Source organism: Watersipora subatra, chromosome 3 (assembly GCF_963576615.1).
Source record: "Watersipora subatra chromosome 3, tzWatSuba1.1, whole genome shotgun sequence".
In the NCBI taxonomy this organism is placed as follows: domain Eukaryota; kingdom Metazoa; phylum Bryozoa; class Gymnolaemata; order Cheilostomatida; family Watersiporidae; genus Watersipora; species Watersipora subatra.
The window spans coordinates 74,045,626-74,072,924 of record NC_088710.1 but is presented as its reverse complement, the minus strand read 5'-3'; the positions used below and the strand labels follow the sequence as shown (position 1 = coordinate 74,072,924).

Genomic DNA, 27,299 nt, shown 5'->3' with positions numbered 1-27,299 from the left:
ACAGACCAGCTATTTGTATGAAAATACTCTTACCTGCTCACTGTTAGCCGACTTTCAAGGAATTGCCGACAACAGCAACAACACATTATTTTGTTTTATCACACAAGGTTGATATACAATCGGAACCATGACTGTCCACTTCTGCCTCAGCTTTCCAATAAGTCCATGGCTAATTCAGCCATATTCACAAGCTCAGCGAATGTTGGAGTGCAACAAAAATATGTTGGCTAATTTTGCCACTACATGCTTTTACATTTTCAGCCCTTGCTCTTAGTGCTCATAACCCTGTATCATTGTTGAACTTGAAAAGATTGCTAATAGCATAGTAAATATAGTACTGAGTAACATAACTTAAAGCTTGCTGGGCAACACGTTTCTGATTTTCTCTCTACCTAGTTAAACCTTTCTGCGACAAAATACCTGGCAAACAGTCAGCTGACATAAATCTTACTAAAATACCGCTGCTTCAGCCCAGGCACAGCTTAAGGGTAGGATAAATGCTCTATGAATGTAAGTTATCTGATTGATGGCAATGTCATCAGCATTAACCTCAATGATCCTCGAAAGATGTATATTATTAACAGATGCACATATTCCAATTGACAAAAAAGTATAAATGAGAAATTTATCAAAGAGATTTGAAGGAGCATATAAACTAAACAGAGTATCAAAATAATTATGACGGACATGGTTATAATTGACTGCCAAAGGACGAGACAACTTCTAATCCATTATGGGCTTACAAGAAGATTATTAATTTTACATATTATTCTTTATCGTATTAAGAATAAAATTATATGACTTAATGCATATAAAAATTAACAGGTAAACCCTTGAAAGATAAACTAATGGAGCTATAAAAAAAACTGTACGAATAAAATGATGAACAAAATATCAAACAATACAGATGAACAATATCAAACAGCAAGGATTGGCTCCATAGCAGTTAAAAGTGGATGCCAAGAAAGAGATGAATTAGATAGAGCTGAAAGAAATAGAGCATTAATAGCTGTTGTAACTATGTGAAATGTACTGAATAGGTTACTACCGCATGTATATACAAAATCAGGAGCAATAATCAAATGAGAGCGTGTGCCGACTGTCACTGTATCTCATTTAAAGCATCGTTATAATATTTTCCTCACTCACAGGTGAACCACCCATGCTTCCATCCACCTCATCCTACAAAATATATGACACTGGTCAATAAATGAACAGAGGAAGCACTCGGTAACTGCAATCGCAACACTAAATTAGGTCATCCACGATCCTGGCAATAAGTGAAGTTATTATATGCAATAAACTGACAGAATCATCATCCGAGTCGAAGATATCGCTGTAACATGGGGGTGGAGTGTGGCTCCTGCTGCTAGGAGGTTGTCTGTAATCCTCATCCTCATCTGATGTGCTGTAGTCGTATGCAGGCACATCTGTAAGATATGTAGTTTAGCCAATACATTATGTTAAGGCTTTCATCATCCCAATCAATATCAATCATATTTCAATTACCCTACAGGATGAAAATATTCGTTGGTCATAAAAATTCGAGAGTTCGCGAACAGTCAATCTCGCGAATTATTAAATTCAGTGAATAATTAGTTCTATTTTTAATCACAAGAGAGAATAACTACTGCATCAAATTGAAAACTAGTCGCTAGCCTAGTTTTTAATGTAAATACTAAATGTTATTGAGTTCCAAAACATTTTTAAAATCATTGCCTGAGCTTTGAGCCAACACCATTGGCAATGCATCACATTTATTTACAAAATTATTCCAGGTTGTCACAAGATATGCAGAATGGCGTCATCGCGAAAACAGCCGCGAGGCAGAAGTACTAAACGTAGCCGAGTTCTAAAACTTCTTTAAAATCATCGCCAGGCTTCGAGCTTTATTGCCATTGCATCAAACTTTACACAAAATTATTCAAGGTTTTTACAAGTTATTCGGCATGGCTTCAGCATAGCAAAAAAGCTCTCCTAGTCTTTTTACATTAGAATCAACTCCATCAATCTCTAATACCGAAGTCAAGGATGATCATGATTCTGATCTGGACATTATGGTATGTATTTGATTTGCAGTGCAGATACGTTTTCCATAATCAACTGCATTAGTTAATTCTTTTGTTTAAAAACTGATCACTTTCATCAAATACTTCAGCTATTGTTTTTGTACTTCCTCAACACTCGTTAATATATTTCCTTTTTTATGTTTACTGCAGATTGAGAATGAAACAACCTACTCCGATTACGAAAACTAGAGACAAGTAGTAATATTCATCAAGGCAGGAATATTGGCAGAGAGGCAACCAGTCAACCTAGACCCCTTCATCGACAACAACTCCTTGATATCGCTGTAGCAAACATGATTATATTATATATTTTATTTCATGTATAGATATATTATAATTTATTACAAACTTGAGTGTACAAATAAAATATTTCAAATACAAATAAAATTTTACAAACGATGAATGGAGTAAATATAAACAGTTTAGTCCATATGGCGGTTGTCTAGCAATAAAATTAAACTGGTACTCTTGATATGTGAATACTAGCGTGTAATGGTGCTTTCTGACCAGTTATTTTGGTAATAGCAGCTCTGTCGCTGTCTTGGGTAGGTGTTGAAAGCGATTCTCTCGCTACTACATGGCTGGTTAGGAAGTTATCATCAGAACTCTCCTCGTGGCTTACTATTGCAAAGTTCTGCAGGTTGGCTAAAGATTTGTGCTCGTAAAGGCGTTTGTGTTCCTTTTTAAAAACAGATATATTCTTCTTGTAAGTAGCTGCGGTCACTTCAACCTCAATTTCCAGACCTCCCTGAATGATTGGTGATCTTCTAAGAATGACATCTACCACCCTTGCAATCATTGTTCTTCGGTGTATGATGAAAAATCTCTCTCTCACACTAAAACAAATAATGATGCAGTAGGGATGGAAAGAATTAGTATTGCGTTTTACCGAAGAACCAAAGTAAAATTCAACTAATTTAGTAAATGTATAAAAAACTCATTACTTACCACAAGTTGTTGGCTTATCAAAGGCCTCCAAAGCGATGAATATTCGTGAAAACCTCTGGACGCAGCAAAAATTGTTTACCGTTGAATAGCATGATCGCCTCGCAGTTGTAAGCTAAATATAAACCGGAACACGCGGTGTGCGCATGCGTAGGAATAACTATTACTAGCCGCAAGAGTTAACTTTTCCTAGAGAGTGGCAGTTTTCAGCCGCGAATAAATTCATCCGCGAATATGCATGAAAAGACAATTTTCGCGAAATATAACTCCGCGAATAAATTCATCCTGTAGGGTATGGGCTCTAACCTATAAACCATGCAAAAAATTTTAACGCATCATACAGTAAATCTGCGTTTTACAAGTAAAACTAAATCTACTTACCAAAATTATTACATAAAAATGTAATAGGTTTTATTTGTATTAGATTTTCATATAGCATTTCATCAGTTCATCATTGTAATTGATGCTACTCAAAGTGTCAGATAGCAATTTTATGAAACTACAATAGAAGTCGGTCTCACTGTTCTCAAGGCATTTGGACCAAACAACAGGCTACTTTATACTTTTTAACTGCAGAGTTCCTGAAGGAAGAGCAACACTTCAAGCAGCAACAATTTTTTTCATACTCAAATTTCTAACTAAACTAACTTTAGATTTGCCTCCTTTGGTATGACTAATGTGACATTATGTTTAAACACTACCGCCTAGCTGCAAAGTTACCTAATATATGTAATATAAATATTTGTATATTATAGGAAAATGTTAGGCTGTGCTCCTTTTTAAAGACAGTTAGAAGGGAGATTCAGCACATTTCGTTTTAATATTACAACTGAACCTCTACATATGAAGTTAACTCATGGGGCTGACCAAGATATGCTAGAAAAACACAGTCGGAGCAAATATTCCCTATGAAATACACAGCGATTCACTTAATAATCACATATCCCCTTTATCTAGGAACCCAAAAGCATTTAAATTTAACATAACCAAAGCCATACAAAAAATCAGATACAAAACACGGCGCAGCAGCAATGCATTGCCCATAGCACAACGATTTTTAGTTAGTCGAGTTGATAGCTGCATAGCAGTATGTGATAGTTGAGTTGACAGTCAGCTACATAGCAACGAGTGATAAAGTTGAGTTGATAGTGAGCTACATAGCAATGATGGTTGCTACAATGCTGAAGCGACTGACTGTCAGTTAAGGTATGATTGAATCAAAAAGCCTCTAGAAAGAATCTGTCACTCGATTTCATATGGAGCCAAGTAGCCAGAAATAGAAGGATGAAATAATTTCAGCCAACTCGAAACCACTAAGGACAGGCTTCAAGTGTGATTGGAGTGAATCAGAATAGAAAAATCAGGAAATGTGATCTCTTTAGCGACCAATTCACTAGGTTAATTAAACAGCCATAGCAGCTATTGATTGGTACCTAGTGACACAACCTATGAAACATATTTATATTCATAGCATGACCGCTTCTCTATGAGAATCACTGTAGCCTGAGACAAGTGCTAGCACACCACCATAGGTTTTGAAGCTATTCCCTAGCAAGCAATGGACATATATAATCCAGATAGCTCCATCTATGTTATTTAACTACCTCGTATCATCTGAGTTCAAGGAAAGGTAAACAAGGCATTGTCGTTGTACAATACGCAACGCCCTAAAAATTAACTTCTCCCAACTTTACATTTTTATATCACACAACTGATTATTTCTCTTTGCTAAAATATTTGTGTATTCAAGAAGGAACAACTCCATACACATAAAATCAAAGCGCCCGATGAGGGAAAACAGCCGAGACAATATGGCTGTATCAAATATTCTTCTACCATACATTGAGCAGGATTTGGAGCGTGAGAAGATAAGCTCCATGGAATAAATTTCAAGCATTCAACATATTTGTGGCATGACTGATAGTACAGATCAATAACAAATGAAAATCTTCATCATAATTGCCATGTAGGCAAATAGCTGAAAAACCTCAGGTGGTTGTCATTACATTATTATATTGCTATTTAATATACATATACAAAGGTTTTCTATTAGTAAAAAAGCAAATCCTAAAACCTGAATATTAGGGACTGCTGTGTTGTACAACCTAGTTACTATAGACATGGATGGATAATAAAACTAAGAACTAAGTCTATCATGTGCTTCTGTGTATCGATGATGTATGTGCCATGTTATAGCAATAAACCAGGTCAACAATGCCTATTGCTACTCAATCACTAATTGCGTCTCTATCAAACTTGCTAAGCACATAACATTTTAGAATTTTAACTACAGTAGATGCTCCTATAACGTATACCTCCTATAAAAAAAATATTTATATATCCTGATAAAAAAATAAGCAAATAGTTGTAAATGAACGTTGCAGATGTATGCTCCCATCAACTTATCATAAAATTACCACAATCATGGTCTATAAAACTAGTGAGATTGATCAGAAAAGAAGAAAATTTGTCTTTGCAAGCTAATGATGTTACAGTTACAGTAGTCCACAAATTAAAAAAGTTAAGTCAAGATTTTCCTTTTTGTATGCCCAAAGGGGTGAGTTTGGAAAGCTCTTGGACCAGATTAGACAATTTACATGCATTTTATTATTTTTATAACATAAAATTCCAATAACGTAAACATTCCTGGAATATATTATTTATGTTGTAGGAGTGCCTACTTGTTATGTTTCTGCACAGAAGCAATTAAATAGAGTATTAAATTAGAGAAATGGTTTATTGCACACTCCAGAGACAACTGATTTGATAACAGAAAACCCAAGTATTTATATGTTTGGTCATAGAAAAGCTTTGTAAAAAGCTACAAGCATTATTAATAGCTATAATGAGACAGTACTATATAATATTAGCTTGTATAAAACTTTAGCTAAAAAGCATAATGTTTGTTGGCAAAGTACCAATAATACTTGGCACTTGCATGACACCTCCTCACTAAGCTAAAGGTTCTTTCTGGTTCTCTTAGACCTTCGGGGTTTGTCTCTGCTATACTCATCTCCATCAGGTAGACGAGGGTTGCGTGGTCTTCTTCTAGACGGAGGTTGCTCTGTTACAGTTGTAGGGGCTGGTAGTTGCAGTTTTGTCTCCTCTGTTATATCAGGTTTATCTCCAGGGTCTTGATCTTCTTCTGTTGAGTATCTTGGTCTGAGTTGTTCAACATGTCTTCTCCAAGTAGGTCCCTTTGGTACCACTTTGACATTGAGACTACGAGTTCCATATATCTTAGTAACAATGGCTGGAACCCATCTAGGTTGTCTGTTGCGTCTAGGTCCATGATACAAGGCATAGCATGGTGCTCCAAGATTGTAGCTGTGTATCTTGCTAACTGTCTTTTCTGCCGATCGGTTGACTTCTCTGGATTGATGAAACTGTGCTATGTGTGCGGGTGATGGCAATAGGGTGTCAATCTTGCATCTCATCTGTCTTCCATTCAGCAGCTGACTGGGAGAGTATCCTGTAGGAAGTGGTGTCCTTCTATAGTGCATCAGGAACTGTTGTAGTGCAGATTTAGGTGAGAGTGACGATTTCTTCATGGCTTGTTTGAAGGATTGTACTAGTCTTTCAGCTGCGCCATTTGTAGCTGGATGGTAGGGTGCTCCAGTGAGGTGAACAATGCTTCTCTCTTGACACCACTGCTGAAACTCTCCTGAGGTGAAGCTGGTAGCATTGTCAGTGACTATGGTGTGAGGGTATCCAAAGTGTGCGAATATCTCCTCTAAGATGTCTGTGGTAGCTCTGGTAGAAGTAGATGACGTCCTGTGTATGCATGGATACTTTGAGTAGGCATCTATCATCACTAGCCATTGGCTGCCCATGAAGTTCACTGCATGATCTAAGTGAAGACGACTCCATGGCTTCTCAGGTAGCATCCAGGGATGTATAGGATACTTCTGTGGAAGCTTCTGGTGTTCAGCACAGGCAGTGCACTGTCGGCTTGTCTCCTCTATATCAGAGTCAATGCGAGGCCAATAGACAGCAGTTAGAGCTAGCTTCTTCATTCTTTCCATTCCAAAGTGTCCAAGGTGAAGGATCTTTAATACTTCCTGTTGTAACTTGACAGGAATGACTACTCTGTTGCCATATAGAAGACAACCTTCAGTGATAGAAAGTGAATCTGAGATCTTGTGGAAGAGTGACAGCTGAGTCTCCTTCATCTCTTTGTTACCAGGCCATCCTTCTGCTGTGTAGCGCATTACTGTGGCTAGTGTTGGGTCTTTCTTTGTCTCCTTTGCTAGAACATTGTAGTCTGTAGAGTTGAGCTGTTGTCCAATAGTGTGAATAGTGCATACTGTATCAACATCATCCTCATCTTCTCTTGCATCAAACTCTTTATCAGGTCCAACTGGCAGTCTTGAGAGGACATCTGCATTTTGATGATGCTGGGTAGATCTGTATTCTATGGTGTAGTCATACTGATTTAGTACCAGTGCCCATCTTGCTAGTCTGTTGGCTGCTAGAGCTGGAACTCCTTTGGTAGGTCCTAGAAGTGTGAGAAGAGGTCTGTGGTCAGTTACCAAGATAAACCGTCGACCATACAGGTACTGGTGATACTTCTTTAGAGCAAATATGATTGAGAGAGCTTCTTTTTGTATTTGTCCATATTTCCTCTGTGTGCTGGTCAGTGTTTTTGAAACATTGGCTATTGGTCTCTCACTTCCATCAGGATAACGATGAAATAGTACAGCTCCCAGTCCAGTTTCTGAAGCATCACATGAGATTCCAATGTCAAGATCTGGGTTGTAGTGTGCTAAGACACTATCAGTTGATAGCATATCTTTCAGTTTGTTGAAGCTCTTTTCTTGTTCAGTGCCCCACTTCCAGGTCTCTCCTTTGCGTGTCAGTTTGTGCAATGGTCCTGTGAGTTGTGACAGGTTGGGTATGAACTTGCTGTAGAATTGTGTAGCTCCTAAGAAAGATCTTAGCTGAGTTAAGTCTGTTGGGACTGGCATCTGTTGTACTGCATCTGCCTTCTTTCCTTTAGTGATTCCCTTTGAAGTGAGTTTGTGTCCCAGATACTCTACTGTAGGTTGAGCAAAACAGCACTTGTCTTTTCTACATCTGAGCCCTCTTTCTTCTAATCTTTGAAGAAGTCGACGTAAGTTTTGTAGATGGCTCTCTGCATTGGCTCCACTCACTAGTATATCATCTAGGTATACTGCTACTCCTGGGAGGTCTTGTGTCAGTTGCTCCATGATTTCTTGAAAATACCCTGGTGCTGAGCTTATGCCAAAGGGCAACCTCTTCTGTAGTAGTACTCCTCGGTGTGTTGATAGTGCTAGTCGTCGTTGACTTTCTGGTGCCAACAATATTTGATTGTAGGCATCTGCTAAATCAATCTTTGTGTAGCAATAGCCTCCACCTAGTTTTCTGATTAGATCTTCTGGTAGTGGGATAGGTTTCCTATGTGTTTCTAGCTGATTATTGATAGTCTTGGAGTAGTCTCCACATACTCTGATCTTCCCTGCAGCTTGACCCGTTGTAGATTTGCGTACAGGTACAACTGGTGTTCCATACTGGTTGAATTGAGTTGGTTCCCATATGCCTTTAGCTACACCTGCTTCGTATGCTTGGTTGAGCTCTTCTGTCAAGGCAATAGGAACTGGTCTGGGTCGGCAGAAGACTGGCTTTGTTGAAGGTTTGAAGTTTATCTCTAGTTCAAAGTTCTTGAGACATCCTAGCTCGTCTTTGAATATTTCTGGAAATTCTTTGCACATCTCCTTACACTTGATTTGTAACCTCCCATCTGGCTGGTTCTCTGTGATTGTTGATACAAGGTTCTGTTGTAGCTTGTCATCAATAGAGATGCCTAGTTGCTGTATAGCAGTTCTTCCTAGTAGGTTGAGATCTTGTACAGCACTAATCACAAATGGTAGTCTGACTTCTTTCTGTGCATCCAATTGGGCAGTTAGCTCACATCTGCCAAGCGTCTCTATGAGATGTCCTGAGGCTGATTTGTAGTTAACTGTAGTAGGTTTTAGGTTTGGCTTTCCTAGCTTCTCCCATATTGATTTACAGATGAAGTTGTCACATGCTCCAGTGTCCAGTTCAAGTGTGAAGTTGTCTCCCTCCAGTTTGATGTTTTCAGCAAGTTTCACCATCTTGGTTGATGTGCATTCTATCATCTTTACTGGTTTTTCTGCTGCAGATGATTTCTTTTTCTTGCATGCTCTTTCTATGTGACCTTGTTTAGAACAAAAGTTGCAGGTGGCTGCTTTGAATCTGCAGTCATCCGCTGTATGGTTAGTTCGGTCACATCTGTAGCATAGCTTTCCTTCCTTCTGCTTGTCAGGTGTAGAGTTGTTTTTCTGGATTGGTTTGTATCTTGATTTCTGTTGAGCAACCTTGTTGACTTTAGACGAGTTTCCATAAACTGTCTCTTTGGCAACTTTAGCTGCTTCTTCTGTTTCCTGTGCTACCTGTATAGCTTTGTTGAAGTTGAGTTCATTGTCCTTGACCTTGAAGAGAGATTTGAGAACTGCTTCATTGTTTACAGAGCAGATAAATCTGGTTCTGAGAGCCTCATCTAATGGATCTGTAATGTCTATGAAGGCACATGTAGTTGCATCTTGACGAATTCTGGCAGCTAACTCTTGAATAGTTTCTCCAGGTTTCCTCTGCATGTCACTCCAATACTTGTAACGCTCTCTAACAATGAAGCGCTTAGGGTCATACTGGTCTTTGAGAAATTCCAGTATTTCATCCATGTCGAGGTCGTTGATCTGCTTGGGTGTTGAAAGCTGAGCTGCCATATTACTAAGCTGCTTGTAGAGTGTAGGCTGTTGGTTGGTGAGAAAAGTGCCAGCAATCTTGTCTTGATGAATAGAATTTGCTGCAATGAATGTGTTGAATCTGTCTATGTAATCTGTTAGTAGCTCTGCTGTTGGGTCAAAACCTGGGAAGGCTGGAACAGCGGTTGCAGCTGTTTCTTGTTTCCGTTGTAGGTTTTGTAGTAGTAGCTCCATCAGTTTCTTATTCTCCTCCATTCTTTCATCTTGCTGACGTCTGTATTCCTCTTGTTGCTGCTTGAACTCCTCATGCTGCTGTTGTCTATGCTCTTCTTGCTGCTTTCTCTGCTCCTCTTGCTGCTGTCTCTGGTCCTCCTGCTGCTTCTGCATTAGCTTGATCAGGTCTGCTACTTCTGCCACTGTAGTGGTGCAATTTTGAACAGTTACTCTTGTAATAAACTAGAACTCTTTGTATCGATTTTATCAATGATAAAATCTGAACAACACTCTTTGTAACTGTTCAAAAGAGAAATCCTTGTCGCCAATTAGCTTCTGTTATGTTTCTGCACAGAAGCAATTAAATAGAGTATTAAATTAGAGAAATGGTTTATTGCACACTCCAGAGACAACTGATTTGATAACAGAAAACCCAAGTATTTATATGTTTGGTCATAGAAAAGCTTTGTAAAAAGCTACAAGCATTATTAATAGCTATAATGAGACAGTACTATATAATATTAGCTTGTATAAAGCTTTAGCTAAAAAGCATAATGTTTGTTGGCAAAGTACCAATAATACTTGGCACTTGCATGACACTACTGTACATTAAAAATATGAACACAGCAAGGCTATGTTATTTACCTTTATAAATTTTTATTTATCTATTTATGAAATACCCAGTCATACAAATTTGAATGTTTTATTGCATAATACTCAAACCAAAGGAAGCAAATCTAAATTTAGTTTGAACCTAGATCTAAATACCCGTACATATATGCAGAAGTTATTACTGCTTCAAGGTTCTACAATGGCAGCTTTGAAAGGTTTGCATGTTTCCAGCTGAGAATAGCATGAGACCATTATTTAGGTACTAGTTCATACCCCTATCATCCTGATACGGAGGAGGCGTAAGAATATGCGGCATTCCTCCAGCAGTACATCCCGTCAAGAGACGAGTTGAACCAATAGTAACAGGCATTATTGTAGATAGCTTCATCGCTCCAGGAATCTTCAAAGATATCTGCAAGGGCACAATCTAATGTCTGCATTTCAAGTATGAAGTTTAGAAAGGCCAACCAATAAGCTAATAAATTAAAAACTATTGCAGAGAATATGACTTGCAAACGATTGTATTTATATGAACCATAGCTTGCAAAAGATTAGGTTTTCACGGCACAGTCAACAGGTTCCGTTGATTCGATTTCACAAGTACAGTACGCAGAATCGAGTATCGAGAGTACGTGTGGCGAGTGTGTATCATGCATGACTCGTTATTCCTATATGTTAGAAAGAGAATTTTGGCATTCTGCCTATGCATTCAAAGTTTTGTATAAGGGAACGAAATATTATACATGTAGATAGAATGATAAATTGAAGTAGATAAATTTACTGGTAGCGGACGTACTAGAATCTTAACAGGTAGGAACTAAGTGTTTAGAATCGATAGGTGAGATAATCTTTATTTGCACTGTAGGCTGGTGATTAAATTCGTCTTCCAAGCCTTAAATTTCAACACAAAAATAAAAAAATTGACAAAAATATCAAATAGTAGAGAATAAGCTTGCAAATGCAAACTTCATTAAAATTTCAAAAGTTAAAAAGCATTTGTTGTCTAAATACGATACAGATGAAAAACACCTCTTGCTTGTCTGCTGTCACCAGCCTAATAGAGTTCAAAGGTTAGGTTGAAAAGTAAAGACTTTTTGTAGCAGGTGAATACAAAGTTTTTATTGGCAATTTATCAAAGTGACCTGATGAAACAATGTGAATTTCAAGCAGATGGTTAGTCAGTTAATTATTTACACTCTATTTGATTTGGATAGCTTTGCAATGATGGGTTAAGAGAACAAGGAGTTACAATGTATTTTAGATATCATACTGCTCCAATACAAACAAATATTCTTTTATCAGTATTGGAATGGACACTATGGCTTACCTTGACAAAATAAACCACCCTGAGAATGCCGCAAGTCAGAATAGAAGGAGTGACATTTGGGATGGTGAGGTGTTCATTTGACCAGCTGCTGTTGCACTTGGAGGAGAGTCGCTGTCCTGTGAATATATAACTAAGCTTGAATTTTAACTAATATCGTAAAACCTCTAACTGAACACCACCTTTATTTGAGCGCCACCTCTATTTGACAGCTACTATAGGAAAAGGGTTGGAAAATAGAGTGCCCCCTTTAATTGAACCCCACCTCCATTTGACAGCCACTTTGGCATTCCTTGATCTTTATCAACCAACTAACTGTGCCACCTGGTGTTGCCCGTGTAATAGAAGAGTATTTGGACAGAAAATTGATTTGTATTTAACATATAACAACATTTGCCATTCTAACTTTCAAACCACATATCATGAGAAAAGTTTTTTGTCTTATAAACAATGAGAAGTAGTGATAGTTTTGCTATTAGCCAGTTTAATAATGTGAACGAACAGCTTATCGTGACGTTATGCTATGACCCACGTCACACGCAAAGCAGTTAGGTTTTGCTCTGATATAATGACATATTGGCAGACTAGCAATTCGACTTCCGTAGTCTTGTGGGCAAGGCATCAGACTGGTGAACAGCTTGGTCCGAGATTGAATCCTCTTCGGTACGGAATATTTATTCCAAGATTTTAAGATCCATAACCGGATTTCCGACGACAACACACAGACTTTGGGAAATATATACAGTCAAACATGGATAACTCGAACTTCAAGGGACCGAGCACAAGTGTTCGAATTATCAGAGCACTGTCACAAGTCCATATATTTACTTATTTATTAGTAGATACATGTACATATACAAACTATAATATAAATCAAAAGCACAAATGGCTTGTTTCAAATTAAATGCTTCTAATGTAAAGTTTAAAACGTTTTCATGAAAAAGTATAGAGATTTTTCTATCACTTGAGATTGGTTTGTTGTTTGAGGTGATGTTATTGCCAGGACGTTTTTCAGATTGACATTGGCAAGACTTGATCGTTGTTGAAATGCTCAAAAGAAAAGACATTTTTTTCTTTTGGGGTTTTACCCACGATCAATTTTGCCGTTTTTTCTTGAAGTTTATGCAGATTACCTTACTTTACCTGGGATTCGTTAAGAGCAACACTCCGAGGCAGTTCAATTAGAAGTTTTACGAGGTTTTACGGTACATTCTATATCACTCACGCTTTTTTAATAGATACTTATTGAATGTACACACGTATTCTGTGTTTAGGTCAAACGATGAATAGTTTTTTGTAGCTCAGACAACGTATACGTTTAATTACAACATTTTTTAAGACGTTTTAAACATTCAACATTCCGACGTTGATTCCGTGTTGAATCAACGTCGGAAAACTATTCATCACGGGCTAGCCGAGTCACGCACTCAAGGATTTTCGCCACGCACATACAAAACAACATGCGATTTTTGTTTTGTATGTGCGTGGCGAAAATTCTTGCGCGCGTGACCCGGCTAGCCCGTGCTATTCATCGTATCGCAGTATAAATCAAATTTCACCAAACTTTTAGAAAAGTCGTTGACAAAAATATTTTGCCGATGGTGGTAATAACGACGCTTATGAATTACGAAAAGATGAAGTTTACCTTTATGGCTTTGAATAAAGTGATTTTCTAAAGCGAAAACAACCGTTTCGGTAGCTGTTGGGCAAAAAAACAGTTCGAATTAACAGTGTTGAGTTCGAGTTATCTATAGCAATTTATCATTACGTGGGAACGGACCAAAGGAAATGTTCGAATTAACCATGTGTTCGAGCTATCCGTGGACGAGTTATCCATGTTTGACTGTATATATATAGACTAGATGAATGCCTAGCATTGCCTGGGTAATAAAATTCTTTGCGCAGAAAACTTATTTTTATTTAACATATAAAACATTTACTATTCTAACTCTTAACTTCATATCATGAGAAAAGTATTTGTGTGCAGTTCAAATAAATTAAGAAACAAAATAAACCATGAGTACATGGAAGTGTGTGTATAAAGAAGGTTGCTGTTGCAGCAGAAGTTTGTTGAATTCAAAGTTTTGATGGACGATACTGGTATCTCTCGATACTGGTACAAACATAAAAAATAGGTGTGACGGCATATTTGAAATTGAACCGGCACATTTGAAAATTACAAATTACAAAATTAGCAATGGGGAAAAAATAAGCTTTTAAAAATGTATAAAAAATAACAATAGTAAAAGGTAATATTAATTAATAATAAAAAGGGCATAAGCGTGTGCAATCGCAATGAAGATACACCGATATGTTACCGATATACCGCATTAGCAATGATAAAAAGGGCCTAGCCTAGCAGTTAGGCGCGCTTGTTTGTACACTTGCGATTTGAATGTCATGAGTTGAAATCCTCTGCAAGGTAGATTGGCAATCGCCAGATTTTAATCCTTATAACTGGACATATGGATGAAAACAAAAAGACAAACAAACACTGAGATGTATATATGTGAATGTGCTAGAGAGTGGTATATTGACGTACGTACTATAGTTCAATTCTAGTGCATCAGAGAATTATTGGAGCATTTTGTAAACAGAAATACACACAACCCACTCAATGATAAGGCAATGTGACCGTAAACACGAGATAGTAAACGCATGTTTATAATTCTATAGGGTTCTCTTTCGTAACATAATGGTTTTGACACTATAACCATTAGTCCATCAATTTTTTGTTATGATTTGACCAATATACCCTTATGGAAATCTGCTATGTTGATTGACACACCCTAGTAGGAGCAATCTTTGAGACGTCCACTAATAGCAACTTAGTGAATGCTAAAACAGAGCTTGTGGTTAACTCTCTGGCAGCCGGAGTTTAAATGACTGCCTCAAGTCAACTGCTACAGATTACCTATTGTCTACGACTGAATGCAGTACCCGAAGGAATAAGGAATAACAGACAAATTACTGCTATTAGTAACTTAGAATTTCTGCTGTTGCAAATTATAAAATTTGTATACAGTAAAATCTAAATAATTATCATGAAGGACAAATTAATAACCCAAAACAGTGGTTCTCCTTTCTTCTGTGTAATAATCACAGCAATTTAAATTGCAAGCAATTGTTATTTCAGATGTTACGATGCAGTTTTAGGTAAATACACGGCGGCGATGGTGCAAATTTGTGAAAACACGTGCAAAAAAAACCGTTTTTTACACTTATTAAGGAAATGAATCAGTAGACTCAATAAGATTGACAAATATTCATTCTATAAAAGATCTACTACCCTATTTAACCCTATAATCCTGCCTGTTTTGGGCAAATAATTATCTTACTAACTTTGGATTTACATACATGCATAAGTTATTTTTAACATTCATTTTTTTACTTAATTTACATAAAGAATTCTTTTATGAGTTTGTTTTAAGGTGTACCTGATTACCTGAAGTATTTACCGTTGTTATAGAGTTGTGGAGAAAATTAAACAGTATGTAATATATGCATGTAAGAACCTTTTCTCCAACAATACAATTTCAACAAACAAAAAATATATCAGAACAAATTGAGGGTATGTACACAACTTCATGATATTTACACATATACTAATCGGTCACATGAACTCTGCTACTGACAGTATTCTGATATTTACACATATACTAATCGGTCACATGAACTCTGCTACTGACAGTATTCTGATATTTACACATATACTAATCGGTCACATGAACTCTGCTACTGACAGTATTCTGATATTTACACATATACTAATCGGTCACATGAACTCTGCTACTGACAGTATTCTGATATTTACACATATACTAATCGGTCACATGAACTCTGCTACTGACAGTATTCTGATATTTACACATGTACTAATCGGTCACATGAACTCTGCTACTGACAGTATTCTGATATTTACACATATACTAATCGGTCACATGAACTCTGCTACTGACAGTATTCTGATATTTACACATATACTAATCGGTCACACGAACTCTGCTACTGACAGTATTCTGATATTTACACATATACTAATCGGTCACATGAACTCTGCTACTGACAGTATTCTGATATTTACACATGTACTAATCGGTCACATGAACTCTGCTACTGACAGTATCCTGATATTTACACATATACTAATCGGTCACATGAACTCTGCTACTGACAGTATTCTGATATTTACACATATACTAATCGGTCACACGAACTCTGCTACTGACAGTATTCTGATATTTACACATATACTAATCGGTCACATGAACTCTGCTACTGACAGTATTCTGATATTTACACATATACTAATCGGTCACATGAACTCTGCTACTGACAGTATTCGGATATTTACACATATACTAATCGGTCACATGAACTCTGCTACTGACAGTATTCTGATATTTACACATATACTAATCGGTCACATGAACTCTGCTACTGACAGTATTCTGATATTTACACATATACTAATCGGTCACACGAACTCTGCTACTGACAGTATTCTGATATTTAAACGTTGACCTAATCAGTTGAGAGTTGACAGATTATGAAATAGAAAAACTTAAATTGCTTAATACTGCTAAATCTTGATAAATACGTTTTAAACATAAATGAAATGACTAAAATTCATTTTAAATTAATGACTATAAAGCAACTCTCCCTCAAAGACGCTGTCTGATGAGTCGATTTTTACCATTTCACACTTTCAGTATGCATTGTAAAACAGTGTATGTATATTTATTACACCAATGCAGACACTCAAGTCTGGTCAGTTTCCTGTCAACACTGCATTCGAGTGGAGTTAGGCATCAACAAGATAAGGTGTGGAAGTAATGGATGAAAAAACAATGTCTCTTGTCATATGAGCATACTATCAGCAAGTCATCTGAACTTTCCTCGTTTATTTTATAATGTCTGTTTACAGAGACAGCTCTGTCTTGTCCATGTAATCAATGTTAAAATGGTTAGACACAATCGATGCTAGCTTTTGTTTAGTAAATCAATTCCTTCCCACGAGCGCTGTTCAACTGTAACGTGACTAGGAAGGTATTTCTTTAACACATAAGGCTTGACAGCTGCACTAGTCAATAAAAACTGTCTGCTTAAGGCATCTACTGGATACTCTAAGATAATGTTTGTAGATTTTAGGGCCCAGCAATATTGTCGGCAGAGTAGAATACAGCTGAGTATATATGAGTTTATATGGTGCACATAAGTGATAACACATGGCCAAGTCATCAGATCTTGCTGCAAATTTTTAGGGTCAAACCAGGTCAAGCTGCAACTGCTGGAGTCTTGTATATAATCTGTATGGCACAGTTGTATCTGTCACGCCTGCCTAGATTCAAGTAACCAAACACCTTTAGAGAAATATTTTTAAACCACTACCAGATTCCTTATCAGATGTATTTGCATTAGGAAACGTGAGTAGCAGCTGTTTGTCATGACTTCTGCTCTCAATGTTTACCTACTCCTATTTGCTCTCTCTTCTTTTTACTAAACAAGTGAACTTAGAAGAACTCGCATGAACTGTCCAGTTAAAAGGTACTATACAAATAGGTATGCTATGCTGGAGGCTCGAACCAAAGGAGGTAATTTGGTACTGAGCTAATATCCTCAAGTCTATTTACTTTGGTACAGTTTTTTTAAAGTTGTGTGAATTTTACAATGTATTTTATAATACTATACAACCTTATTGGGAACACATATTGGTTGAAAATACTCTATAACCAGATAACTTTACAACCTTCTACTGCAGAGTTAGAACCTTGGGAGGTCTGCCTCCAACAACTAGTATAATTATAAGGTCTCACGATTTGTAAGGTTGTATAGTATTTTATAATACTATACAACCTTATTGGGAACACATATTGGTTGAAAATACTCTATAACCAGATAACTTTACAACCTTCTACTGCAGAGTTAGAACCTTGGGAGGTCTGCCTCCAACAACTAGTATAATTATAAGGTCTCACGCCCTCACATATGTTAAACTATGAGATGATTGCAAAACTGAATAGAGCATGGCTTAAAGCTAAATGTGGCAGTTGCTGACCGAAGATTTCCCACTGATTTCCTCACAAGGTGCATTCAGTGAAGGTAGATGCCATTAGTTTGAACAAGAAGAATGTGTAGAGAATAACAGATACCTTGAAACTTGACAAGCTGAATAGTCCTCATCTTCTGCCTGTCGTTAGCGTAGTAATACTGTCGCTGGTAGAGGGCTGCTGTTGGCTGTAGTCGTCTTGAGGTGAAGTTCTCAAATTGTGCTGACAGAGCTATTGTATCTCCTAAAAGAAAAGGGTGTTAATATATTAACTATATATAACGACAATTAATATACTGTTAGTTTCTAGTATATCACACAGTATATGGCATTATATTATAATGTCATTCTGACGTGTGATGTATTATATGCTTATATTACCAGCATATAGCGTATCAGACGATATTATATACCAGTATAAAGCATATCATACCATGATAGTATAGTATAAATACATAGTAATATATACCAGTAAATACAACACAATGAAGCACACTCAGTAGACATGACGATAAATATAACATATGCTGGTATGCAGAAAGAATAGCATTTCTATACCAGCATCATACAGCATGCCAGAAAACATTAACGAAAACGTGAAATATTTTATTTTGTTTTCATTATTTCCGCTTTTTCTACAAACTTTTCACAAAATTTATCATTCTCACTACCAGGAAAAATAATAACAAAATGATAAATGTAGTTAGCTAATCAAGTAATTGACTATACAGGTAAGGGACTGTAGGTACATCCACTGTAGGTGAGGTCAGTGTAAATGAGACAACCGTAGGTGAGGCCACTGTAGGTAAGGTAGCTGTAGGTAAGGTTACTGTAGGTAAGGCCACTGTAGGTAAGGTAACTGTAGGTAAGGTAACTGTAGGTAAGGTAACTGTAGGTAAGGTAATTGTAGGTAAGGTCGCTGTAGATAAGGCCACTATAGGTAAGACCGCTGCAGGTAAGGTCACTGTCTGTAGGTAAGGTCACGGTCTGTAGGTAAGGCCGCTGTAGGTAAGGACATTGTAGGTGAAGCCACTATAGGTAAGACCACTATAATAGGTAAAACCATTATAGGTAAGGTCACTGTACACTAGGTAAGGTCACTGTAGGTGAGGTCGCTGTAGATAAGACCACTGTAAGTAAGGCCACTGTAGGTAATGACATTGTAGGTGAGGCCACTATAGGTAAGACCAATGTAGGTGAGGTCACTGTAGGTAATGCCGCTGTAGGTAAGGCCGCTGTAAGTAAGGCCGCTGTTGTTAAGGCCGCTGTAAGTAAGGCCACTGAAGGTAAAGTCACTGTAGGTGAAGCCGACGATAACGAAAATGTCGGGACAATAACCATTCTGAACATGGGCAGTCTAAACATATGGTTATGTAGCCACCACTTAAATAAAGGTGCTTTTTCTATTCTTCACGTATGTTAGAGGGCTACGTGTGACGTTAGGTCGGAAAACTATCAAGAAATGGGTTATGTGATAGGCTTTCGCTTAGTCCGAGAAGTATCTGTAAACGTGGAGCTATCTTCCATACATCGCCTTCAGCGATATGAACTTCAGTGATATGAACGGCAAAATAATTACTCTATCAAAGAACCGTGAATGATTACAATAAAACATTTTTACGTACACCAAACGCTGAACATAATGCAAGTATTTGTTTATCCATTCTCACACATCCGAAAACACTCAAACAGTGAAGGTTATTACTTGGGTAAGCTCCCTGCAGTGTGTTTGTTTACAAAGGGAAACAAAAAGCAATCGTTGCTAATGCATGCCATCATCAAGCATTGATTTACTGCACCTATTAGACTGCACCCATTAGAGTACACATATTACAGTGTACCTATTAGAGAGTACCTATTAGAGAATACCTATTAGACTGCACCTCTTAGACTGTACCTATTAGACTGTACCTATTAGAGAATACCTATTAGACTGTACCTATTAGATTGTACCTATTAGACTGTACCTATTAGAGAATACCTATTAGACTGTACCTATTATGCTGTACCTATTAGATTGTACCTATTAGACTGTACCTATTAGACTGTACCTATTAGACTGTACATATTAGACTGTACCTATTAGACTGTACCTAATAGACTGTACCTATAAGACTGTACCTATTAGACTGCACCTATTAGACTGTACCTATTAGACTGTACCTATTAGACTGTACCTATTAGATTGTACCTATTAGACTGTACCTATTAGACTGCACCTATTAGACTGTACATATTAGACTGTACATATTAGACTGTACCTATTATACTGTACCTATTAGACTGTACATATTAGACTGTACCTATTAGACTGTACCTAATAGACTGTACCTATTAGATTGTACCTATTAGACTGTACCTATTAGACTGTACCTATTAGACTGTACATATTAGACTGTACCTATTAGACTGTACCTAATAGACTGTACCTATTAGACTGTACCTATTAGACTGCACCTATTAGACTGTACCTATTAGACTGTACCTATTAGACTGTACCTATTAGACTGTACCTAGGAGACTGTACCTGTTAGACTGTACCTATTAGACTGCACCTATCAGACTGTACATATTAAACTGTACCTAATACACTGTACCTATTAGACTGCACCTATTAGACTGCACCTATTAGACTGTACCTATTATACTGTACCTATTATGCTGTACCTATTAGATTGTACCTATTAGACCGTACCTATTAGACTGCACCTATTAGACTGTACATATTAGACTGTACCTATTAGACTGTATCTATGGTGTGATAGAGTGCAGCACTCAACTGTCAAGTGTCTACAGTATAGCATAATATGCTATACATAAACATACTATATTATAGTATGCACTTATAGCTCACCAAGCAACCTATTAGCTGAGGCCTCTACCTGATGCCTTTGATAACCGGACACTTTTGTACTAAACTTGTAGAGCAGATGCCGGAATCCGCTAGAGGGTTTGAAATTACAAAAATAATAAAAGTCATAATTACACAGGTGGATATAGTAACTGATAGGTAAACAAAGGTGACTAGTGCAAGCTCATGATGAAATCCGGGTAGGTGAACAACTTTAGTGCATCCATCTCTTTTACTGGCTACTTACATCAATGAAAAACAGATTTGTTTCAAAAAGAGCACCACAAATATCACCGTGGTAGTAACTTATTTTACAACTGATGACACTAGAGAAATATTATTAAAACTGGTCTTCACAACCCAAGATACAGTTAGTGCAGGTATTATTATAAAATAGCAAATGAGCCTTATATAAAACACCATCAAGAATGCATGCCCTACATGCATCGATATTTAAGGTTGACTTGCAACAAAATTCACATTACAGTTATTTGATATCAAAAGATTCACCATGTCTTACTCTGCTGCGTTGTAGGTGCCAAATATGTGGGAATGTGATTAAAAGCTCTTAAAAGCTCAAAAACGAACAGTTAATCGCAGCCACACGAGACCGCCGTAGTTTGGATTCTCTTTCCAAAACGGCTCAAATATGACGTAGCTGTAGTAGATGGTTTCTGTTTACACTTTCATGCAACCTTATTCGTCGAAATATTTTCACAAATATACTTCACGCATTCAATAAAACCATGTCTATTGTTCTTACGCGTCTGTTTTATCATCATTGTAATGCTGTCACTTTTGCCACTTTTAGCAGTGATATCCTATAACTTACCGTGAAAATTCGTTTAATTTTTTAGCCTTACCTCGAAGGAGTACATATCATTGTCTGATAATCATGACGAGCCGTTTGTCACTTGTGATAATCGAAAAGTGCTGCAGAAATTATTTGCGAAGTATTGGGTCACATGATCAGATTACGACTTGCCGATTAGACCAAACCGAAACAAAACTGTAAAGTAGCGAGCATCTATATTTGATACGGGGTCTTCGGTAAAACCCGAAGTGTTTGTCATAAACTAGTGCTACGATAAGTTTTATATTGAGCTTTTTATTGGCCTTTCAATTCCTGTGAGAACATCACGTGACAAGACAATAACCAAATTTCATGGCTACGTCATCGAAATAAAGAGATTCCAATCTACGGCGGCTTTTCGTTTTTGAGCTTTTAAGAGCTTGTAATCACATTTCCACATATTTGGCACCTACAACACAACAGAGTAAGACATGGTGAATCTTTTGATACCAAATCCCTGTAATGCGAATTTTGTTGTAAGTCAACCTTTAAAAATAAACTTACCCAAAATTGTAGATTTTATTAAAAAGTATCGATATTTGTCTAACATTTACGATTGTTTTTGTTGTTTGAGGCGATCTGACTGACAGGATTTTTTAAGATTAAAATTGACAAAATTTGATGGTGATTATCACACTCAGAATAAAAATGCATATGAATGGCGTCACTAGCTGCTACTGTTGTTATAGTGATATCGCCTTTTGCATTCAAGTTGGAGCATTACACGCATAGACCTATTAACTATACAGTATAGTTAATAGGTCTATGATTACGCGTCTCTATTCTGTTCGACTATTTGTGAATATAAACGTGATCTGAGCATTTTAGCCGCGATCAAATTTTGTCAATTTTAATTTTGAAACATCCTGGGAGTCAGATCACCGCAAACATAAAAATTACAAATAATAGAAAAATACTGATACTTTCTGATAAAATCTAGTGAAATTTTGTGCGAGTTAATTTTTAAAATCTCTGGTTGTCTGGCCACAGCTGAAGAATACTGAAGGTTGAGAAATAGAGCTACACACCTGGAGTATAACCTGACTTGTCTGTGTGAGCTGAAATAGAAATGTGACCTCCAGTGCAGAAACCGCAGCACAATGTTTTGTCAGCAACACTTTCTATCGGTTCCTGTCAAAACACCAAAACATAACTTTGGAATCCACTCGAACTGTATTCTACATATCTGTGTAAATAATGTTAAAGTACAGTTGGAGCGGATTACAACATGCGATGACTTTATAGCAGAGATCAAATGAGAGTAGTAGTTACAAGCTTTGAACGCAACCTCTGTGTCTAACATATGGTCATAGCCACCACAGGCTTTTATGAAAGGCTGTGGTGGCTATGACTATGGTACAACCTCTTGTGTCTAATATAGGACCATAGCCACCACAGGCTTGTATGAAAGACCATAGCACAACCTCTGTGTCTAACAAATGGCCATAGCCACCACAGGCTTGTATGAAAGGCTATAGGTACGTTAAGTGTCAGCGGGATGGAATAAAAAATGACAAGCAACCTTCTCTAGAGTAAAACATTGTCCAACTAGGATTGACAAGACAAGCGGTACACACCATTTTATTCCAATTACGTGCTTACAGTGTGTATTCAACATTTTCCATCTTAGAAATGATGATGATGAGACGAAGAGAGTGCTCAGAGGAATGAGTTTACACACAAGAATCACTAGCATATCGATTGGCTGATCATAAAAATCAGCGGAAAAAGCAAACCAAAGTGATTATCAAACTTGATGTAACATTTGAAGAGGCCAAAATGAAAACTAGGTAATACATTGACTACATGTTCACGGTCTCACTATTTGAAGAAAAAAGCAAGCTTAGATCACAGTATGGAGTGTTACACAAAACGTATTGTTACTCAGTAAGGAGTGTTACAGGAACTAGGCAAGAGGGCTATCATACACATACTCTAGTAATACTAAACATATCTGGCTGAATAACTGCTAGTAATTAACTGCAAGAGCTCATCGGTGAAGTTGGAGTAGGCTGCTACAATACGGCTGTACGCATTCCTTGTCGACTAATTAAATCTGAGATGTTACGCTGCTGGTATGGATAGTCAGCTGACTACCAGACAAACTTACCTGATATTCGGCTAGCGTCACATTTATCGGATTTAAGAATATGATAGTTTTCTTTGTCCTGGTGTCATGTCTTGCCCTCACACGCTTGAGCTCAGCGCGCAGCCAATACCTCGTTGTTCCATACTTTCCCTCAAATGACGAAGGCATAGTGCTGTGGGTAGAAAAGCGAGTATATAATATCAGCAGTCAATTTAGAATATTTCTGTTAGGTGTTTCTGGTGAAAAGCTCTAACATATTAACTGAAAAAGAGATATTCAGATGATTGTCACACAACTAACAATTGGAAATAAATGGCATAATGACTGCCTTCCTTCCATGACCCCAATATTCACTCAACTAGTACTACTACACTAGACAAAGAAGATGAAGTTAGTAAAACTTACCCAGCAGGTAAAATAAATGAGAATGGAAACTGATATGTTCCTTCTCGTAGGGTTACTCTGTCAGCACCTGAAAGAAGAAACAAATATATATAAAATTAATGGGAACAAACAAAAATTTACAATTTTTTAACCATTTATGAAAGCACCAAGCAATTAATGTTTGTAGCTTCAAATAATACACCTAGTTGTGGTTCATGAAATTCTGAATTAACCTATCAGCAAAACTTGTTATATCCACAAACCAAAACAAAGCATAATACAATAATGCTGAACATTAAGATATGTTAAAGACTTGAATGCTAATCCTTAAACACAAGTGATGAAATTAACAACTAACCCATTCTCGCCTGGGTGAGAATCTTCCTCTCACGCAGATATTCGCTGTCAGACATGAAATGCTGAGTATATGGACCGAGGCGAGCACCTACATTCTTCGATTCCGTCCAGTGAACCCGTGAGAGACCTCTTAAAACTACAGTTAAGCTCCGAAAAGAGAACTCTCCTTCACTGATCTCTACCTCACAAGATCCAGCTACTGTGTCACCAGGATAATAAGCAGGTTCGTCATTGGATAAACAGATTCGCAAAGCTTTCAACTTGCCCATATTTTGGCGAGTCGATATTTGATGCTAATAGCATCTCCAAATGATTTCAGGCCAAATGACCACTACCCAGTAAGGGTCCAATTATGGCCAACCAGAAATTGCTTCTACAGGAACTCACTGCAAAAGTGAACATTGAACAGGTGTATTTGCAGTCTGCAAAACTGTATCATAACATATATGCTTCAGAGAATGAAGCATTAACTTTGGAAACAAAATGAAGTTTGGGTTGGAACCTAATTTTTCAAAACTCTGAAAGTTGAGCTCTAAAAGCAGAGTGGCAATATCATTTTGAAATCCAAGAAAAAAATTAGCATCGACGAATCAATCATTGATTGATCAATTAGCACGGTTCTTCGCTGCATTTCAGTCAAAAAAACTAGAGTTCAGCAAGTGACCTTTCATTTCTTGACACACTGACCAAATGCCATTAGTTGGAAAATGCCTTTTTTGGTACACTGTTGCCTCATGTAGTCACTGTCCATGTCACTTATCAAAATCATTTCGCTAAATGAAATTTTGTATTGCCATATTTGTTTTGTGATGACACAACTAATTTTTAGCAATTTTTCAATCGATAATTCAATGCAATTAATAAACCTCTATGCACAATATATTTGCAAGATCAAATTTTAAATTTTGATCGCAACAATTGTGCAGGCCCAACTTTTATCTACTTTCGCTAGCAAGACGTTAGTCTATGGATATATTTTCACCGACCTTCCAATGTATCAAACATTTGTCAATATAATTTGTGTGATGTTAAGTTGCTCCTGGAATGAAAGCAATGGTAAAAACCAAAACAATATCGAGTTATTTTATTCAACAGTTATTAGTCACCATACATTAAATAAAAATTATTGTCAACCTACAACAATCAAATTATTCATTTAATTCAAATGGTTCATTGCATAGCATTAGGTGCAAGTGTACAATACCGCTTCAAAAATTTGTTGAGCAATTGAAAAAATAATGTAATATAAAAAATTTACTTATTGTCTTGCACCATCTCATTAATTAATCTCCTTACTCATAAATTATTGCCTAGTTTTATGAAGTACCAAGAGTATCAATGTCTAGTAGAATGAAGCAACTAGTAATTACATTATAGTTTAGTGAAACTGAGGCAAACTTGAAATCCGTAACATCAATGGCTTTAAGGCACATTTTCAGGGCTGTATATCATTGCTATGATTCTGGTCTGTCAGGACATGAAACTGTTTCTGTGTTACCAGCACTCAAGAAATAGTTCACGCTTATTGCCATGCACTCATCACTATAATGTAACGACCAACTGCATAAAATCCAGCTGCATTGGTTGTCTTCCAATGATCAAAACGAAACGGCTTCAAGTAGCTGACAAATTTCAATAGAAGGTTATCTGCTTCTATGATTGAAGGGTGCTTTGAAGCTACTATCACACACTTTTTAGCATAATCAGCTAGTAAACAATGTAATTCTTTACACACTACTTTAACGTCATGCATGAAGCTTTTCATATTTTAGAATAGCCCTGTCTCCTCGGAGGTTTTTTAAGCCACTTGATTTGCGTGCTAGTAACAATCGGAAAGCGAATATACATTCATTGAAGTCGAACTTGAGAATCTTAATAATACGCTGAATCATACATCTATTAAAAATAATCACTTGCAGCAAAACAAATCCGTAACAATAATAAAATACCGAAAATCAAACGAACGACTTACCTTTTCGGCATGAAAAAATGATTTTTTTAGTAAACAACACCGTAAAAACAGCATCGGTATATAAAGAACCTGGCTGAAGTGAATGTCGTATGTTAACTCTAAAACATGTGGATATAAACTTATCTAAGCAGATTAAAATAAAAACTTGCAAATCAAACGTATATTTAATTTAACAGCGTTAACAATTAACTAATGGCTCTTCGATATAAGTACGGTAATGCTAATGGTTAACACAAACGTAATAGTCGCGCATGAAACAGCCAAATCGCTTCTACGCCAGTTCGCTCGCTATGACGACGGGCCACATTTTAAAATCGAATCGTTACTAATACAACTCGTCAACACAAATTTCACACGCATACATATACGTACACGGTTGTTTGGACAAGAATATGCATGTAATTCCACCATTAGCAAGCTTGTCTAGACGTTTTTGACTTGAACTTGTATAAAATATTGAATTTTCAGCTTAAGCCAAACTTTAAACATTTAAATACGTGAAATTAAAGCTATGATGAATGATATACATGTTATCAATGATATACAGGGGGGCTGTATATCATCAATGATATACAGCCCCAATGGGCTGTATATCATTGATATCATTGATGTTATTAAGATGCAAGGAATAGCTTTAGCCTTTCAGATGTATCACTTGTAACTGTTTCAATGATGCATTAGTTTATTGCTTTTTTCACAAAGAATCAGTCTCATTATTTGCTCGCTTTTTTACACAACCAGTAAAGCCATTGAAATATTGATTTATTAAAAAAATCATCATGTACATCATATGAAAGCGCTGGATATACAATGAAAAAAATATACAGGCTGCCAC

The 27,299-nt window shown here is 36.9% G+C and overlaps 1 protein-coding gene across 1 annotated transcript; it reads right to left on the bottom strand.

Annotated features, from left to right (window-relative positions):
• Positions 1 to 554: 554 nt before the first annotated feature.
• LOC137389814 (arrestin domain-containing protein 3-like) lies at positions 555 to 26,690 on the bottom strand. Its single transcript, XM_068075928.1, has 10 exons — positions 26,465 to 26,690; positions 24,494 to 24,878; positions 24,157 to 24,223; positions 23,773 to 23,923; positions 22,691 to 22,793; positions 18,062 to 18,202; positions 11,913 to 12,028; positions 10,859 to 10,997; positions 1,309 to 1,430; positions 555 to 1,182 (listed from the first exon to the last, which is right to left on the bottom strand). The coding sequence occupies exons 2-10, from the start codon at positions 24,759 to 24,761 to the stop codon at positions 1,117 to 1,119; spliced, it is 1,173 nt and encodes a 390-aa protein (XP_067932029.1). The 5' UTR covers positions 24,762 to 24,878; positions 26,465 to 26,690; the 3' UTR covers positions 555 to 1,116.
• Positions 26,691 to 27,299: the final 609 nt, after the last annotated feature.

Bases quoted from the DNA above. Each gene is read 5' to 3' on its own strand.
- LOC137389814 (XM_068075928.1), bottom strand. From the start codon at position 24,761: ATGGGCAAGTTGAAAGCTTTGCGAATCTGTTTATCCAATGACGAACCT. The intron at 12,029-18,061 runs GTATCTGTTATT...ATATATTCACAG, and splicing joins TCAGCTTGTCAAGTTTCAAG to GACAGCGACTCTCCTCCAAG. The intron at 1,431-10,858 runs GTATGAACTAGT...CATATCTTACAG, and splicing joins TCCGTATCAGGATGATAGGG to ATGTGCCTGCATACGACTAC.